This window comes from Schistocerca gregaria, chromosome 1, assembly GCF_023897955.1.
Source record: "Schistocerca gregaria isolate iqSchGreg1 chromosome 1, iqSchGreg1.2, whole genome shotgun sequence".
Classification (NCBI taxonomy): domain Eukaryota; kingdom Metazoa; phylum Arthropoda; class Insecta; order Orthoptera; family Acrididae; genus Schistocerca; species Schistocerca gregaria.
Genome location: NC_064920.1, coordinates 619,968,045 through 619,986,767, shown reverse-complemented (window position 1 = coordinate 619,986,767; position 18,723 = coordinate 619,968,045). Strand labels below are relative to the sequence as shown.

The 18,723-nt window shown below is 40.4% G+C and overlaps 1 protein-coding gene across 8 annotated transcripts in view; it reads left to right on the top strand.

The window, feature by feature from the left end:
* The window catches only part of LOC126359288 (repetitive organellar protein-like), a 216,905-nt gene that overhangs the window by 53,853 nt on the left and 144,329 nt on the right, over positions 1-18,723 (top strand). For 7 of the 8 annotated variants that reach the window (XM_050007623.1, XM_050007622.1, XM_050007618.1 and 4 more), the window contains exons 1-2: positions 11,782-11,947; positions 12,052-12,186. In XM_050007623.1, the coding sequence (XP_049863580.1) occupies positions 11,876-11,947; positions 12,052-12,186 (207 nt within the window). In that variant the 5' untranslated portion in view covers positions 11,782-11,875. Of the gene's footprint in view, positions 1-11,770; positions 11,948-12,051; positions 12,187-18,723 lie in introns of those variants that run through there. The other variant, XM_050007619.1, reaches the window with a different exon arrangement.

The window sequence follows — 18,723 nt, the reverse complement described above, 5'->3', positions numbered from 1 at the left end:
CTACATTAGAGCTAGCTGCCGTTCATCACACGAACTAGAAACTTTGTCCAAGTCATCTTGTATCCTCCTAAGGTCACTCAACAAGGACACCTTCCCATACACCACACCATCGTCAACAAAGAGCTGCAGTCTGCTGCTTATCCTGTCTGCCAGATCATTTACATATACAGAGAATAACAGCAGTCCTATCGCATTTATCTGGGCACTCCTGATGATACCTCTGTCTCTGATGAATACTTGCCATCGTTGAAAATGTACTGGGTTCTATTACTTAAGAAGTCTTTGAACTACTCATATATCTGGGTACTTATTCTGTATGATATTCATTATACGATAGTCCGCCCCCAGTAGCTGAGTACTCAGCGTGACAGAATGTCAATCCTAAGGGCCCAGATTCCATTTCCGACAGGGGCGGAGATTTTCTCCGCTCAGGGAATGGATGTAGCGTTGTCCTAATCATCATCATTTCATTGCCATCAATGCACAAGTCGCCGAAGTGGCGTCAGATCGAAAGACTCGCACCCGGCGAACAGTCCACCTGATGGGAGGCCCTAATCACACGACATTTACATTTTTATTATCCGATATGAGTGATGGTGCTGCAAATCATACTGGACAGCAACACAAACATAACCTATGAACGCAGAGAATGTCACCTTAGCATATGCCATCTCCATGATGTCATCATGATGTAGTTTAGTCAATCAGGTGCCGTCCACTGACAATCAGACTTAGTCCCTGCTGATGGTGATGGAGGCTGTTATGAAAAGCTTGAGATTTTATACAAATTTGATGTGGCAAGCTAACAGAACTTTTTAGCCATGTGAGTAAAATTATTGTGTAAAACCGATAACTCAGCAACTTACAAAAATCTCTTCAGGGTCCTTGGAAGTCTTACTGTTATATGTCAATATATTTACTTCATAATAGTATTTGTTGTTCATAGCAGAGGTAAGTTTACTATGTTCAGTGAGATTAACTGGCAAAATAGTGGAAGTAAAAATAATGTGAATGTAAACTATGTATCCCTGCCTATGATTCAGAATAGTATTTTACTTTCTGATTTGAACGTCTTTAACAGGTTGCTGCTAGGCATCAGGAAGAAAACTGGAAATCCTAATATATTAAAAAATATAAAATAAAAAATTATGTTCATTAGCCTCTCCTTCTATAATTAATTATAATTACGCATAATGTTTCGATTCAAAGATGCTTATGCTGGTCAAAGGTTCATATTAAACAGAATCTCAATGTTACCATTATATGTAAGGCTGACAGTACTCTTTGTAAAATTATGAAATGCTCTGTAAGAAGAAAGAGAGAAAAACAGCACTTGAATAAAAAATTATTTCTAGCTTTCAGCACTATTAGTTCCTTCCTCCTGGAAGTTGGTTATGTTTTTCAAGATTGACAATGAGGGGAAGATCACGTAGACCACCTGTGTAGAAGACTTGTGTGACCCATTCATGAGTACTGCTCCAATGTTTGAGATCCCCACCAGGTCAGATTAAACCAACACATTGAAGCAACTCAGAGATGGGCTGCTAGACATGTTACCAGTAGGTTCAAACAATGTGTGAGTATTATCAAGATGCTTGGCAAACTCATATGGGGATCCTTGGGGGGGGGGGGGGGGGGGAGACAATGTTGAGAAAATTTAGAAGATATGAGAAATCAGGGCTCATATGCAGGCATACAGATAGCCTTTCCTCCCACACTCTATTTCTGAGTGGAATAGGAAAGAAAATGATTTGTAGTGATACAAGGTACCCTCCACCATGCATCATTTGGTTGCTTGTGTAGCATGTTTACATATTAAAATACGGAGGAAAATTGTGACCGCCTACTACACTAAAAAATCTTAGTTGAAACTAACCTAAAACTTTGTGATTTATTTCGAATGTTTTTCTGCACATTTATCTGTAGGGGAAGAGTGGGAGGAATGGGAGATCATTTAAATAGTTCATTCTCATTCATTTCCAATAGACTCTACAACAAAGTTAATGACAGATAATGTTACATCCATCTTTGATTAACATAAATGCATGAAAATATACAGCATAGTTTACCTCAACAACGATTTATGAAGTGTGCTGTAAGTTAGTACAAATGTCCCATATCTGAGGGAGGAAGGGAACAGAACTACAGAGGTATGGGATGATATCATAGCTAGTTTGTCAAGAGTCTGTTGAAGATATAACTTCATTGGTCTACAGCCCTGCTGTACATTATACATGGAAAGATTTACAGAAAATATATACAAAAATGTTCAGTGTTTCCAGAATGTACACAAACATGTTCAGTGCTTCCAGAACATAATGGGTTTGGTAACGTCATTAAAATGTCTGTTTTTTCCACAACACTCACAACTTTTTCAACTGGAAAATAGAATTTGGAAACTACTTTTTTCCACATAAATGTAATTTCGACTACTTCATTTGGATCACACTTAATTATTCTCCCTGCATAATAAACCAGATTTTTTTGTAGAAAACTTTACACGAATAAAGTCTTCTTCCTTAATCTTCATCAGATTGCCTTCACAGTCTACTTCTTCCATTTCATCTTCCTCGGAGCTCAGGAACATGCCAAGATCATCATCGGCGTCTCCCTACATAACATCTTCTGATGAGTCAGAATAGTCATCAAGTGCTTCCGTTTTTGAAAGATTTCTTACAACTTTAGCCACTTTAGGTCTATGACTACTTGATTTTTCTGATTGCTTGGTTTTTCGTTTACATGTATAATCTTTCTGCCTCTGCCTTTAGTGGAGTGCTACTTAAAATCTAACTTTTAGTTCTCTTCCTTCCTCTTTTAGCTTCTTTTCATGGCTCTGATTTCGGAAAACGATGAACCTGTTCAGGGCTTGTTGCTTGCATCACTGAAGTACTGCCCACTGTGCTTTATTTTTCAACTACAACAGAAGAAAACTGTGAAGAAACACTTGACTGAATGGATTGTTTAGATGTAATATGTTCTTGTCCATCTGATTCAAGGGAAACTTGCAGAGATGGAAGAGGGCTATCAGTTACAGAATACATCAAATATCAAAAATTCTGCCTGAGTGAAGGGCTCACTGTTATATGGATATATGCCAGATTTCCTAAAGCTAGAAAGAATAGTTTTCTGTGTGACAGGCAAAGGATATGCAACATATGGAAATAGCTTTTCCTGGGTGGTTTAGTAACCAGTGATTACGAATTCTGTTATAATGACTTTTAAATGGAGTAAACACTGACACTTCAAGAGGCTGGAGTCGATGGCTACAATGTGGTGGAAAAGTTAACAAATTAACTCCATGTTCCTTTGATGTAATGACAATATATACAGCTACATGGCTCTCATGAGTATCCAGAATTAGCAGTATAGATCGACTCTTGCTGCACTCGGTATGGTCAGTTATGTGCTCTAAACACTGCTTGAAAAGTACACTGGACATCCAACCTGTCCTGCTAGTTAGTGCAAGACTTCCTGGAGCAGCACCCTTTAAACAGAAATTTTATACCTAATTCTTGGAAAAATAAAAACAGGAGGCAAAATATTTAGAGTGAATAATGCCATAATTTGCTCCCCTCTTTCTGCAGATGTTACCTGACTTATTTGTTTTTCACCACACTTTGCAGCAACCTTAGGTGGTGTATTGACTGTTTCATCACAATTGAATATGCGATCTGGTGTAAGTTCATATTTCTCATAAATAGACTTGAGATTATTTAAAAAGAGATCAACATTTGGTTTGTTAAGGCTGGTTGCTCGCTCTAAACTTTTTGCTTCTGGGGTCTTCAACGATAGTTCCATGTGTTGTCCCATGAAGCCTTTGAACCAATCATGTACTGCCCAAGATTTAGGGATACTGCAGTGAAAAGCAGAAGTATACTGGTAGCCAAGAATTCTCACCTGAATTGGAGTCAAGCCATAATGCATTCTACTGGCAGTCAAAACATACTCCACTAGTGCTGACTAAATATCTTTGGAAAATACCAAGCCACTTACCAAATAACATTGAAAGACAATGCTCTCCTTATCGTCTGCTTGGGAATATTTTTGAAGATGACGCTGAAGTGCTGATCTGGGGTCTGCAGCTCGTGGTCGTGCGGTAGCATTCTCGCCTCCCGCGCTCAGGTTCCCGGGTTCGATTCCCGGTGGGGTCAGAGATTTTCTCTGCCTCGTGATGACTGGTTGTTGTGTGCTGTCCTTAGGTTAGTTAGGTTTAAGTAGTTCTAAGTTCTAGGGGACTGATGACAATAGATATTAAGTCCCATAGTGCTCAGAGCCATTTTGCTGATCTGGAGAGCTCAAATGATTTTTCCAATTGTCTTTTGCTATTATCCTTGTTGACTTCCATTATAGCTTCCAAAATGAGACTCTTAGCTGCAGCCATCCTGTCAGGGAACTTCTTGATCCGTTTATGGGGCATTATGTCCTGTAAGATCAAACAGACAATGTATAAGAACAGTAACTCTCACAATGATTATAGTGGGAGGAATGGGACAGTGTCCCACTCCTCCCTGGACTGGATGTCGCAGTCTTCCCTTAGGAGCACTTTAATATGTAAGAGTCAAAAACATAACATAAAAAACTACAAAATGTTATTTGCTTATTCTGGAACGTAACCAATGACCCGACATTCGAATTCACATATTCAAGTCACTCTAAATAATGAATATTTACGAAACAGTTCAGTAGTTTTCTGTGACGAATTCTTAGCTTTTAAGAGCGAAAATCGATTATGTTCTCTCCTCACCTAACAACATGAGATTCATTGAACAAGATGGAACAGGAACCACATCAGACCAACACCATCTGTCGAGGACATACTGAACTAACAATTAAAACGAAATAGGTGGGAAATTTGAACCATTCCATTCCTCCCACTTACATTAGATTAGATTAGTTATTCATTCCAAAGACCCACAAAAGAGGGAATCCTCCTGGGTGTGGAACATGTCAGATAAACACATTACAAATATGTAATTAAAAAAACTTGAGTTTCATTAATTTTAATGATCCTCATTCAATAAACAGTAAAATTATGTACATGAATTTAATTTAAACTTCTAATATTTACACGTTTAATACTTACATCTGCTTTCATTAAATCCATCATTTAGACATTTGCTAGTTTCTTGGCTATTACAACCAAGTATTGTCAAAAACTAAAGTAAATTATTCATTTCAGTGATCCTCACTTAAGAGCAGTCAGATTATGTACAAGATTTAAAATTAAACTTCCACTATTTACAGACTTAAAACTTACACCTGCTTTCCATACCACCATCATTCACACAGTAAGTAGTTACTTGGCTGTTACAACCAAGAATTGTCAAAAATTAAAGTATAATAAATGTTCATTAAAATGGTCTACTGCACTTGTTGAGAAACTCGTGGATGGAATGGAAGGAGTTGGCCACCAAAAATTCTTTTAAATTACGTTTAAATTGTGCTCTAGTCTGAAACTAAACTCTTAATGGTTGCTGGTAACTTATTGAAAATATGCTTTGCTGAATACTGGACTCCTTGCTGGGAAAGAGTAAGTGATTTTAAATCTTTATGCATATTGTTCCTATTCCTAGTTTTGATACTGTGTACTAAGCAGTTAGTGGAAAAAGAGATGTATTATTTACAACATACTTCATTAAGGAATAAATATACTGAGAAGTTGCGGTGAATATGCCCAATTCTTTAAATAGGTTTCGACATGATGTTCTTGGATTTACACCAATCATTACTCTTATTGTACGCTTCTGTACTCTAAAACTTTTTTCTCTGTCTGTGGAGTTACTCCAAAATATAATACCATATGACATAATGGAGTGAAAATAAGCAAACTATGCCACTTTATTTTTATTTATATCTCCTATGACTGACATCATTCGCATTGCAAACACAGACTTGTTTAGGCGCTTTAGCAGTTCGTTAGTATGTTGCTCCCAACTGAATTTATTTTCAAGTTGTAATCACAAGAATTTTAAACTCTCAACTTCTCCTATTCCCATGTCATCATATTTTATACACACACCAGAAGGAAATCTCTTGGAAGTTCTGAACTGCACATAGTGGGTCTTTTCAAAGTTTAATGACAGTGAATTGGCTATAAACCACTTATTAATGTCAATTAAAATTTGATTAGCTACACTTTCTAAATTTATATTTGATTACTATTTATTACAATATTTGTATCATCTGCAAATAAGACAAACTTTGCATATGATAATGTAACAGATGACAGGTCATTAATATACACAAGAAACAATGGTGGACCTAGTATGGAACCTTGGGGAACACCACATGTAATTTCTTCCCAGTCAGATGATGTCTAATTGCCTGCTGTTGAAGTGTTACGTAATGACACCCTTTGTTTTCTATTCGTAAGATATGACTGAAACCACTTTGCAATACTACCAGTGACGCCATAATATTTTAATTTACTTAAAAGAATTCTGTGATTCACAGCCTTTGACAGGTCACAGAATATGCCAATTGCCTCTAATTTGTTGCCCAATAAATTAGCTTTCTCAATATCAGAACCCTTAAGAAATCCAAACTCTGACTTTGATAGTATTTTATTTTCACTAAGGTGCTTAAGTAGATGCTTGAACATAACCTCTTCAAAGATTTTTTAAAAAGCTGGCAAAAGTGAGATCAGTCTGTAATTTGATGGCATTTCTTTGTCCCCTTTCTTGTGGAGAGGTATAACTTCAGCATATTCATGCCAGTCCAGGAATGTTCCTGTGACAAGTGATTGATTACACAAATAAATTAAGATATGACTAAGCTCACATGAACACTCTTTTATATACTTTGTTGATATGTTACCATAACCACTAGAATGCTTTGATTTCAAGGACTTTATGATGCATTCTATTTCTTTGGGTGAATTAAGTGTCAATTTCATTTTACTGAGATTGCTAGTGTGCACTTCCTCATCCTTCTCCTGTCGTTTTTCTGCAGTTTTTATCACAGGAAATGGATGAGGAAGTGGAAAGGGAAGTAAAATCTACAGCCTTTCTCTCATATGTGGGTAATATTTCTTCTAAAATCGCTATAATCTTGAAGAAACATAAGGTGGATGTGATATATCGCCCACCAGCTAAGACTGCAGCCTTGTTGTGATCCATTAAGAATGACCTGCTCTTGCGAAAGGCTGGAGTTTATGAAATCCCTTGTGAGTGTGGCAAAGTTTACATAGGGCAAACCACGCCCACTGTTCAAGAACGATGCGTCGAACACCAGCCGTACACACATCTTCTTCTGTCCAATACATCAGCAGTTGCCGAACATAGCATTTCTAGTGGCCATGCCATAGATTATAAAGTTGTAAAGATTTTAACTACTGCTTCATCTTTCTGGGACGCAGTTGTTAAGGAAGCTGTAGAAATGCAACTAGCTGACAACCTGCTAAACCGTGACGAAGGATTTCATCTTGACAATGCTTGGAAACCGCTTATTTTACACCTTCGTTCGGAAAGAATTTCTGCATCTTCACTTCCGACAGATGTTCCCACTTTTAAAGATTAATTATTTATTTACAAGCACGGTGATTTGCAGCAGCACTATTTTGTTTGCACTCTGCTTTTATATGTTTATCTTTGCTATATACATCTTATCTGTGACTAGCGCAGTAGTGGCGACTTTGATATCTTTGATGCATGCGCTTTTTATCCTCAGCAGCTTTGTTTCACGTGACTCTCTGTATAAATAGGCACGCACAAACGCTATGAACTCAGTCTCCGACTCGCCTTGAAGATGGCTGGTAGATTTCTAGCCGAAATATCGCAAGAAGAATTGTTGCTGTCCCGAGTGCACGCCCGAAAGATGATGGAACATTATGTCCACCAGGAAAACTTCAAGAATTTATTAATGAATGTTTTGTATTTTCTATTTGTGTCTTGGATGCTGCAAACATCAAGCCAATTAATTTCTTTGAGCAATCTTCTAAATTTCTCAGTTTTTGACTGTTTTATTGGCCTTCTGTACTCAGTTCTGATAGATGTTTTACCCTGAGAATTTTCAAACTTTATGTTAGGTGTTGCATGTCATGGTCAGATAACCCATTTACTTCTGCTTTTGTAATATGGCTTACTTGCCTAGAATTGTCTATAAATAAACTATCAATGGCACTGTTAGAACATTTGTATACCCTAGTTGGTAAATTTACTGCAGAAATTAAATTCAATGACAATTGATTTCAGTAACTGTTCACTGACAGTGTTTTTCAGGACATCCATATTGAAATCACCAGCAACCACTAGTCCTTTGTTTTTTTAATTTTAGATGAGACAATAAATCTTTAAGACCGTTTATAAACAGGTTGAAATTTCCTGAAAGTGCTATGTATATGGCTACTATTATAAAGGACCTGTTATGAAATTCTATATCTGTTGCACACGTTTCCAAGTGCTGCTCTAAGCAAAATTTATTATTGTCATTATTCTTAAATTTAAAACTGTTTTTAACAAATGTGCAACTCCTCCATTCTCAATCTTTTGTCTACAGAAGTAAGAGGCTAACTTAAATTCTGTAAGGTTTAACATATCTATACCAGTGGTCAAACGATGTTCAGAGAGGCAGATTATATCAACTGGGTTCGATGACTAATTCATCAATGCACATAAGTAGTTCATTAATTTTACTTCCAAGCCCTTGAATATATTGATGCACTAAAGATAGTTGGCATTTCACATTAACCAAGATGAAATCGAGTGGAAATAAAATTTCTGCTGATTGCTGTAAATTTGTAACCAACAGCTGTGTTCGCTGATCCAGTGTGCCAGGATTATGCTGTTTGATTTCTTTATCAAACTGAAGGTTTGTTTCAATCTTTACTTTTCTCAGAACTTGACTTCGTTCTGTCCTACCTATCCTAAGAAAGGTGCTGCTCCAACATCTATGACCACTGGTTTATTACCCCCTTACATTTCCTGCTATTAGCGCAGCCAGTTTACCCTTCCCTTTCCTGTTGAGGTGTAGGGCATGTCTAGTATAATCCCGCCTACTGAGTGAATCAACAGGAAGCAAACCAATATGTGACCCTGCACCCAACCCAAGCAGCTGTTTCAATTCCAAATTAACTCTCCTGACAGAAAAGTTTAAATGAGGTCTGTCATGGCGTCTCAGAACAGACACGAACTCGACACTGGTATTTCTCGTTGCTTATGCAATCTTTGCCAGGTCACACTCTATATTGTACCCAGTATCTGTATCAATACTATTGCTTGGCCCACCCAGAATAATCACAGTGTCTTCCTTGGTAAAATCGTTACTGAGTGAATCTAAATCCTCTATTACCTGACCCACCTTGTATAAAAAAATTTGTGACCTGGTATTCTGATCCTATCTGGTCCTGCAAAAGTTGGGCTTCACCTCTGGAATGTGAATTACCTAACAACAAAACTTTCTTTCTCTTTGCTGACTTCCCTACATTCTTATTCAATTTTCTACAGAAAGTTTGTTGTGCCCTCTCTACACCTACCTCTGACTGAGGCTCATCAGCTTCTAACTGAAGCAACAGGTCAAACTTATTCTTCACATTCACCACAAAGCTGTCTGGTAAAGTTCTAGGTCTGTTACCCCTGTTGCCTGTTGCCACTTCCTACCTCTCTTTACCCTTCTCCCTCCTTAACCCGTTCAGATCTTCCCTAGCCTGTTCTAACTGTGCCTGAAGAGCAGCAATTTTTCCCTCCTGTTCCACTATTCTATCTCTACTGCATATCCTATAGAAACACTGATGAGTCTGATCCACTTCCCCATTTGCCACGCCGCTACAATCACCCCAATGGAAAAAACTACTGCACCCATCACACCAAACCCTGGAGCTAACAATTCTACAGCACATCAGGCGCTTTTCACTCATGGTAAAAACCTTATTTTAGTGAGAATAAGTCAAATTAAATTACAGAAAAACAAGAAAACACATTTACGAAAGATTAGGTCTAGTGCTCAATCGTATGTAAACAAACTTACTTTAGTGACAATAAGTTAGATTACCGAAAAGAAGTAGAAAAACACGTTTACAAAAATTAGGCCTAGTCGCAACTGTATCTAAACAAAGCAACTACCTTATGTACAAAGTTTCCAGATACCTGAATTTAAAATTTACGCTTTGTTTAACAACAAAGGGATACGCTTTTCTTAACTTGCTGGAATGGAACAGAACAATTAAATGAGATTCTATAAGTTTTACTGGGCTAAAATGTATGCAAGAATACGATCGTAAACCTGCTTTATGTTCCTTTCGCTTTTTCTAGAATAATACGCAAAGAGAAGTGAAACTTTTAATAGTAAGCTTGCAAAACACACTAATACACGTATTAAACTAGTTTCCTGAACTAAACGGAGCTTTATTACACTCTAAATCCCTTGTGTGTACGGCTGCACAAAACTGTCCTACATCTTCCCTACTTGATACGCAGACAATCAGTGACTTGCGTCTATAACAGTCTTACAATTAGCAGCTCTCAGTTTTGCTTAGTTCTATTAATAATCCCTCATTCAGCCCTTTTTATCAAAAGATCACATAAAAGTAGCTCGGGTTTTTGGGAAACTACATACAGGAAGATGTGATTGGCATTTAGCTGTTTGTTTAGAGAACAACAATGATCAATATTTAAGCATATCTGTAACCCCCCCTCCCACACACACGCACAATGTTCTCTAGAAACATTCACTGTAGTAGCAACTTTATTTGTGGTATAGTCTGAGGTCCACATCCAGTTGAAAATGTATAATTTTGTTGAGAATTGTGGGACTCAGCGCATGAGAAATAAAGGTTGTGGCAACAGACAGACATGTGGCTTTGCCTAGTATTTTGTTTGCGACATATTTAAATGCACTTTCCCATATTTAATGCATTTTCCATAAGAAAAAACTAAAATTACTAGGCCACGCCCAAAACATATATTAGAAAAGGTACAAGCATGCAACATATTTTTTATGAATATTACGTACAGATATCGTACACAAAGTGGAAAAATTCAAGGGGCGTTCCACTACGCATCTTTAACCACATTTGATTCAAATTTCCGCATTTGTTACTGCTGGTATGGAGGCAAAGACAAATTCGTACTGCAAATGTCTCATTGGTAGTTACATTAGTATGCTGCACTTAATACATTAAAAAACATTTAGAGTCATTGTCCTGCATGCGTAATACGTGTTACGCTATAAATCACTCTGCCATTCTACTAATAATTCGTAATCAGTTGTCTTCAATCAATCACATATGACTCTAATCAAACTCTGACTACGCTGCGGATTAGTATGTCACCATATTTGACATTAATCTCATACGAAAATGTTTCTACGTTTAATTTTTTTAACGGAAATTCATTCAAACAATCTGGATTGACTTGACGTTCCAAAATGACACCGTAAGACAAGTCTGTATAAAGGCTGTCACCAACAGGTGATGTCACTTATGTCAACAGAGCTGCTTACAGGTCTAGTCACCAGGCAGCTCTGTCACTGTCAAGTTTTCAGCCTTTCTGATGATGTCTTGAAGCGATACCTTGGGGTCATCGAGATGCACGTGAATCCACCCAGAAGCAGAAGTCGAAACACCATAATCTATGATAGGGGAAAGTTGTGGAGACACAAAATTAAACAGAGGTGGCGTTAAACGAATGGTGGGACCGAAGTGTGCCTATTTCCCAATGTATTTTCAATGACCCCACTGAAGTGATGTTACTGCAGTTGAATGTTTGTTAAAGCTCAGTTTACACAAGCATCGAAAACTTGCAGATGCATTAGTTTGTGGCTCCATTTTGTGCAGGAGCATCTTTGAAGTGCCAGAGTTTCCCATTGGCTGCACCGAATTGTGCGGTTGTCAAAGTTGGATTCGAATGGGTGAAGTTGTGGTATTGTAACGAATTACGGAATGGAAGAGAAAACCAATATACGCGAGATAATAGCAACATTAAGTGACCACACGGAAACAATATTATCTAAGGTAAACGAATGTTACAGTTTCTAATACAACAAATGTATGCGATTATTGTGTAGTCTCGATGAAAGTGCATTAATTGTTAATCTTTTTCTGTTTTGTGTATCAAGAGACGACAGGAGTTAAAGGATGATGAGGTTGTGGTGAAAGGGATAATTGACAGACTAAATTCTCTGAATTATGTTCGAAATACAGGGTGGCCCGATAAAGAGGAGATCCTGAATGCTTATCAAAAGGCTCGAGAGGTAAGTATATAATGATATAATTAATTTCAGGTTGGCCGGTTTGTGTGGCCGAGGGGTTCTAAGCGTTAGTTTGGAACCGTGCGACCGCTACGGTCCCAGGTTCGAATCCTGTCTCGGGCATGGATGTGTGTGATGTCCTTAGGTTAGTTAGGGTTACGTTGTTCTAAGCTCTAGGGAACTGTTGACCTCAGAAGTTAAGTCCCATGTGCTCAGGGCTATTTGAATTTCGGTTAGTGATAGAACACCAATGAAAATATTATGTTAGTCACTTGATATGCCGGCTGGCAAAGTGGCATTGACTACAAACGCTTGCTGTAGGCTTTGATCTCTATGAGGAAATATTTTTCAAACATATTTATTCTTCTGTTTATTTAAAATGCAAAGTAGTGTAATGTCTAGAAATAATGATGGCTCACTTCTCTTGCTTCGGTATCCAGGGCAACAATGACTTCCATGTAAATGCTGGGATTGTTCCTTTGAAAGGGCACGGCAGACTTCCTTCCCCATCTATCACATATCCTATGGGACCGATAACTTCACTGTTTGATACCCTCCCCCAAATCAACCAACCAACAGTGACTTTTACCTGTTAATAAATTCAGTATGTGTGTACGCTGCTGCCACTGGTTCTCAGATATACATCTTTGACTGGCGGGTCATTCCACATCAAAGGGACCAATATTAAAAAGTACCCCCACCTGACCATCTTCAAATTTAATGAAATTAGGTGTGATGGTTCTCTACAATGGCTTTGGTGGTTATATACCAAATTTCAGTCTAGGGGGCAGGCCGTGCTATTTTTTGTTTTCTGTGAAATATGGGTATTAAAAAACTTTAATTAGAAATGGAAAACTAGGGCACAACATATATTCTGCAAACTGTTGCAAGCATCAGGAATTTTTTATGCATTTAAATAGTAATATGTTTCTATATTTTCAATGTTAATTATTTTACTGAGCATTAAGGACTTGAATATAAAGATTAATTCCTGCTCTGATGTTTGTTTCACTTAGCAAAGTTTTTAATTGGTCAACAGCATATATTTAGTATACAAATAAGGGCATAATAGATTTTTTTTTTGCTCTCAGATTAAATGCTGCATCCAAGAAAGTGAGTAGCTGCTGTGTTACGGAAGGACATTTTTTCCCAGCCTTACAAATTTGACTTTTAACATAAAATATATTATTTATTGAATTGTATAACAATAAATGCTATCTTACAGGTTACTTATTAATTTATTAGGTTCATTCCATGCTAAGTAGTCTAGAGGCTCCCACATGACCCTCATGGATTTTGATGAAATTTTGTGTGATCATTCACTCATGTTTTCAATGAACACTGGTAAAACTTCAGTTTCAGAAATTCAATACTTGCAGAGATATAGTCACTTGTTTGAAACCATAGCACAGCTTTCTATAGTGCGTACTTGAATTTTCATCAACTTCGAGATGAGATATCTCTGTAAGTATGGCCATCTTATACAACTTTTAGAGCTCTTTAAAGTAAAATATTAAGAAAAGTATTTCCTAGCAATTTTCATATAGATAATTTGAAGCAAAGTTGGGCGAAAAAATAGCTGTTTTTAAAAAAATGCGAACTTTAGTTTTTTATATCTCCAAAAGTAATTGTGAGCTGTACATGAAACTTTGCACACTATAACTCTCCAACACAAGGTCTTTAGAATATAAAATCTCATTCTCCTATTGCTTTCCATTATTTCACAAATCTAGGGTGAAGTTGACAATTTTTCAAAAAGTGTTTTTTCCGAAGTCTGAACCATGGTCATTAGAAAGAGCATATTCCAAACTATCTAGAAAAGTGGATTTGGTTTTGCAATGCAAGCATATAAGGCCCTAAAAAGTAGCATCATCAAAGATGCACACTGGAAGTTTGAACACATTTTTTTGTGTGTCTCTCTCTCTCTCTCTCTCTCTCTCTCTCTCTCTCTCTCTCTCTCTCTGTATAATTGAGTTGCTATGGCCCATGGTGGCTTAGCCATTGCTAGTTTCATTTCACCTAAGAAAACCAGCATTCCCATTGCCATAGGGGTCACACCCGATAGCTTAGCAACTACAGCCACGGGTGGGATTCTCTACCACAGGAACCCAAGCAAAGGGTTTCTTTACACAGGTTCCCAAGCCTGATAGTAAAATTATTTTAGTGCCCTGTGTAAAATTAGAAGGCACTCTTGGATTCCTTAGATTGTTTCCTCTAACCTATTTCAGTTTTTGATATGTGCTACATTAATTTTCTGATGAATATCAAGAGGAATGGTGTATTGCCGGTCAGGCAAATTTACTGATGGAGCTGGAATATCTGCAATAATGTGGTGTTCTGGAACCCAGCATTTGTCACTTCTTGGTGGTCAATAAAATGAATTTGCTGGGCCATGTGGGTGCATAAAGTATATTAATGCATCCCTTTGCTCTGTGGAGGTCTCACAGATATTCCCAATCCACCACACGTTTTCATATATGCATGCAACATACTGTCCTGGTAGGAGAGCAGACATTAATATGCCTCCTTCATTACTGTGACCCGTTTTAGCTAGAAAAGATGAACAATCATTTGAAATTCTGCTGACCTGAATTGTTGTTTCATCAATAGGTAAAAAGTGATGATTTTCTCTAGTGCTTGCTACAGTTTGTCCAAGTTCAAACCCCTCTTCTTGTGACACAATATTTTTTTCAATTTTATCACCATTTAAGACTGTTTATGCCTTTCAGCGTTCAGTCTGGAGCATAGTCCCCCTTATAAAATTCCTCCATGATCCCCTATTCTGTGCTAACATTGGTGCCTCTTCTGATGTTAAGCCTTTTACTTCAAAATCATTCTTAACCGAATCCAGGTACCTTCTCCTTGGTCTACCCCGACTCCTCCTACCCTCTACTGCTGAACCCATGAGTCTCTTGGGTAACCTTGCTTCTCCCATGCATGTAACATGACCCCACCATCTAAGCCTGTTCACCCTGACTGCTACATCCATAGAGTTCATTGCCAGTTTTTCTTTGATTTCCTCATTGTGCACACCCATCTACTAGCACCTGCAATCATCCTAGCTACTTTCATATCCGTAACCTCAACCTTGTTAAGGTAACCTGAATCCACCCAGCTTTCTCTCCCATACAACAAAGTTGGTCTAAAGATTGAACGGTGCACAGATAACTTAGTCTTGGTACTGACTTTCTTCTTGCAGAAGAGGATAGATCGTAGCTGAGCGCTCATCGCATTAGGTTTGCTATACCTCGCTTCCAGTTCTTTCACTATGTTGCCATCCTGTGAGAATATGCATCCTAAGTACTTGAAACCGTCCACCTGTTCTAACTTTGTTCATCCTATTTGGCACTCAATCCGTTTATATTTCTTTCCCACTGACATTACTTTCGTTTTGGAGATGCTAATCTTCATACTATAGTCCTTACATTTCTGATCTAGCTCTGAAATATTACTTTGCAAACTTTCAATAGAATCTGACATCACAGCCAAGTCATCCGCATATGCAAGACTGCTTATTTTGTGTTCACCTATCTTAATCTCACCCAGCCAGTCTATTGTTTTCAACATATGATCCATAAATAATATGAACAACAGTGGAGACATCCCCCTGCGGGTTCAGGGGTTACAATAGGCCTGCGGTATTCCTGCCTGTCGTAAGAGGCGACTAAAAGGAGTCTCAAACTTTTCGGTTTTGTATGATGGTCCTCTGTTGGGTTTGACCTCCATCTCTCAAAATTTTCCAAAGAGCGAGCCGATTGGGGAAGGGAGCCTTACTTGGTGCATTGTGTCCATCTTGCGATCATACCTTTCGCCAGCTTATACACCGTTGAACTGCAGTCCTGTCCGCTCTCCATCTCTTGGGCATGACTGTTTCTGCGTGCAGATTACACCTTGCACTGTGCAGTGCCTCTTTCTGCACCGACGGCGACCATGGACCACATGTTACCTAACATCCAGCACGGTAGCCAGTCCGTTGTGGTGGGGCCACCATGTACCCTGTTGGTTGTAGCCCCCTGACAACACAGGGATCGCTCTACTGACGCGCCGTTGACTCCCCACGTATGCCAAGGAGTAGATGCCTATCCTCCTGGGGTATCGGGACTCCCGGCAACGACCATCCTGCCAGGTGGCTCTTGCCGTGGCTGGGTGGCGCCCCTGGGGAGGGCCCTTGGTCGGAGTAGGTGGCATCAGGGCGGATGACCCGCAATGAAGCGTGGTACATCGTCTCTCGCTGGTGGCCAGCCGCCAGTGGTCTCTAAGTGTTCTCGGGCTCAGTTTAATGCTCAGAAGTACGATCCGAAAACATTCCCCTCCCTGGCCACACCGTGGGAGGAACGTAAGTCTCAGAATGGCAGTAGCAGTTATTCGCCCCGCTTCTTAGTTTGTACGAGGGCTGATGGGGAGTCCTTTCTCTCCACAAGGCCTCAGTTCTTGGTTGAGCATTTAGAGGACAAGTTTGGGGAGGTGGAGGGCTTGTCAAAAATGCGCTCTGGGTCAGTCCTGAAACAAACGGCATCCTCTGCCCAGTCACGACGGTTACTCGCTTGTGACAAGTTGGGGGATGTTGCTGTTACGATCACACCCCATAAGAGTTTAAATATGGTCCAGGGAGTTATTTACCATAGGTACCTTCTTTTGCAGTCCGATGAAGAGCTGCGCGCCAATTTAGAGCGCCAGGGTGTACATTTCGTCCGGCGCGTTCATCGGGGTCCGAAGGAAAATCAGATTGCTACCGGTGCCTTCATCTTCTCCTTCGAAGGGGATACCTTACCGGAAAAGGTCAGGGTGATGGTCTACCGATGTGACGTTACGCCCTATATCCCTCCCCCGATGCTGTGCTATAAGTGCTGGAAGTTCGGCCATATGTCTTCTCGTTGCACTTCCAGCCTCACATGTCGAGACTGCGGACGCCCATCACATCCCAATACTCCATGTGCCCCGCCTCCCATCTGTGTCAACTGCGGGGAGCACCATTCACATTGCTCGCCAGACTGCCGAATTTTCCAGAATGAGCGTAAAATCATGGAAACAAGACCCTGGACCGACTAACATTTACTGAGGCCAAAAGGAAATACGACCGACTCCATCCCGTGAGAATGACATCTTCCTACGCTGCTGCTACAACACCTGTGCTAGCCCCGCCCGTTTCTCAAATTGTGGCCGGATCGACGAGTAGTACAACTCCTCCTGCCCCCTCGCCAGTGGGGGGCTCTACCCACCGGGTTGCTACTGCGCCACCTACCTCAGGAACACCACCATCCCACCCATCAGGGACATCCATCCCCACTTCTAAGCCGGAGAAGTGTCCAACTTCTTCGGCTTCTCACGCTCGCAAGGGGTCCCTTGGGTCCCTCCCTTCCCAGGTTTCCGCCAGCGAGAAGGCTGACGGCCGACAGTGGCGTAAGTGCCCGCAATCATCTGGTCGTAGGGCTTCACGATCCTCCTCCATCCCGGAGACTGAATCGGTGCAGCCCTCCCAGTCGGTGTGACCCAAGGAACGGCGTGAGAAACCCAAGAAGAGCTCTCAGCCCAAGGAACTCGCGGTGGCAGCCGTCCCACTGCAACCTTCCAGCTCTGCGTCTGAGGATGCGGTAGAGACTCTGGCGTCCGCTGAGGACCTCGCTCTCGCCGGTCCATCAGACGCCATGGAAAGCACTATCACAGGTGCTAAATCGGAGGCAGCAGGTGACCCAGCGGCGTACTCTCCCTTCTCAGTCCCGTCACTCCTTTCTCAGCCATGGACAACACCATCCTCCAGTGGAACTGCAGCGGTTTCTTCCACCATCTAGCTGAGCTCTGCCAACTTATCAGCCTTCACCCTTCACCCTTTCCTCTGCATTGCTCTGCAGTAAACTTGGTTTCCGGCAATGTGAACCCCCGCCCTCCGTGGCTACCGGGGTTATTATAAGAACCGGGCAGCTTATGAAAGGGTGTCTGGTGGCGTCTGCATATATGTCCTGAACTCTCTTCACAGCGAGTCTGTACCTCTCCCAACACCTTTAGAGGCTGTCGCTGTTCGGGTGTGGACGTCACAGGCTGTTACCGTCTGCAGTCTTTACCTTTCACCGGATGGTGATGTCGCGCAGCATGTCCTGGCTGCTCTGATAGCCCAATTGCCACCACCTTTCTTGTTACTGGGCGACTTTAACGCCCATAACCATCTGTGGGGTGAGTCGGTGGCAACAGGTTGAGGCGCCATCGTTGAGCATTTATTGGCGCAGCTCGTTCTCTCGATCTTAAATGATGGTGCCTTCACACACTTCAATGTGGCGCATGGCACATACTCCGCCATTGACCTTTCGATCTGTAGTCCTAGCCTCTTACCGTCTGTCTAATGAAGAGTGCATGATGACCTTTGTGGTAGTGACCACTTTCCGATCTTTCTGTCACTACCACAGCGTCAGTCTTCTGGGCGCCCTAGCAGATGGGCTCTGAATAAGGCTGACTGGGACTTGTTCTCCTCCACTGTCGCTATTGAGCCTCTCTCTAACGGTGACATTGATGCAGTGGTTCAATCGGTCACCACCGGCATCGTTACTG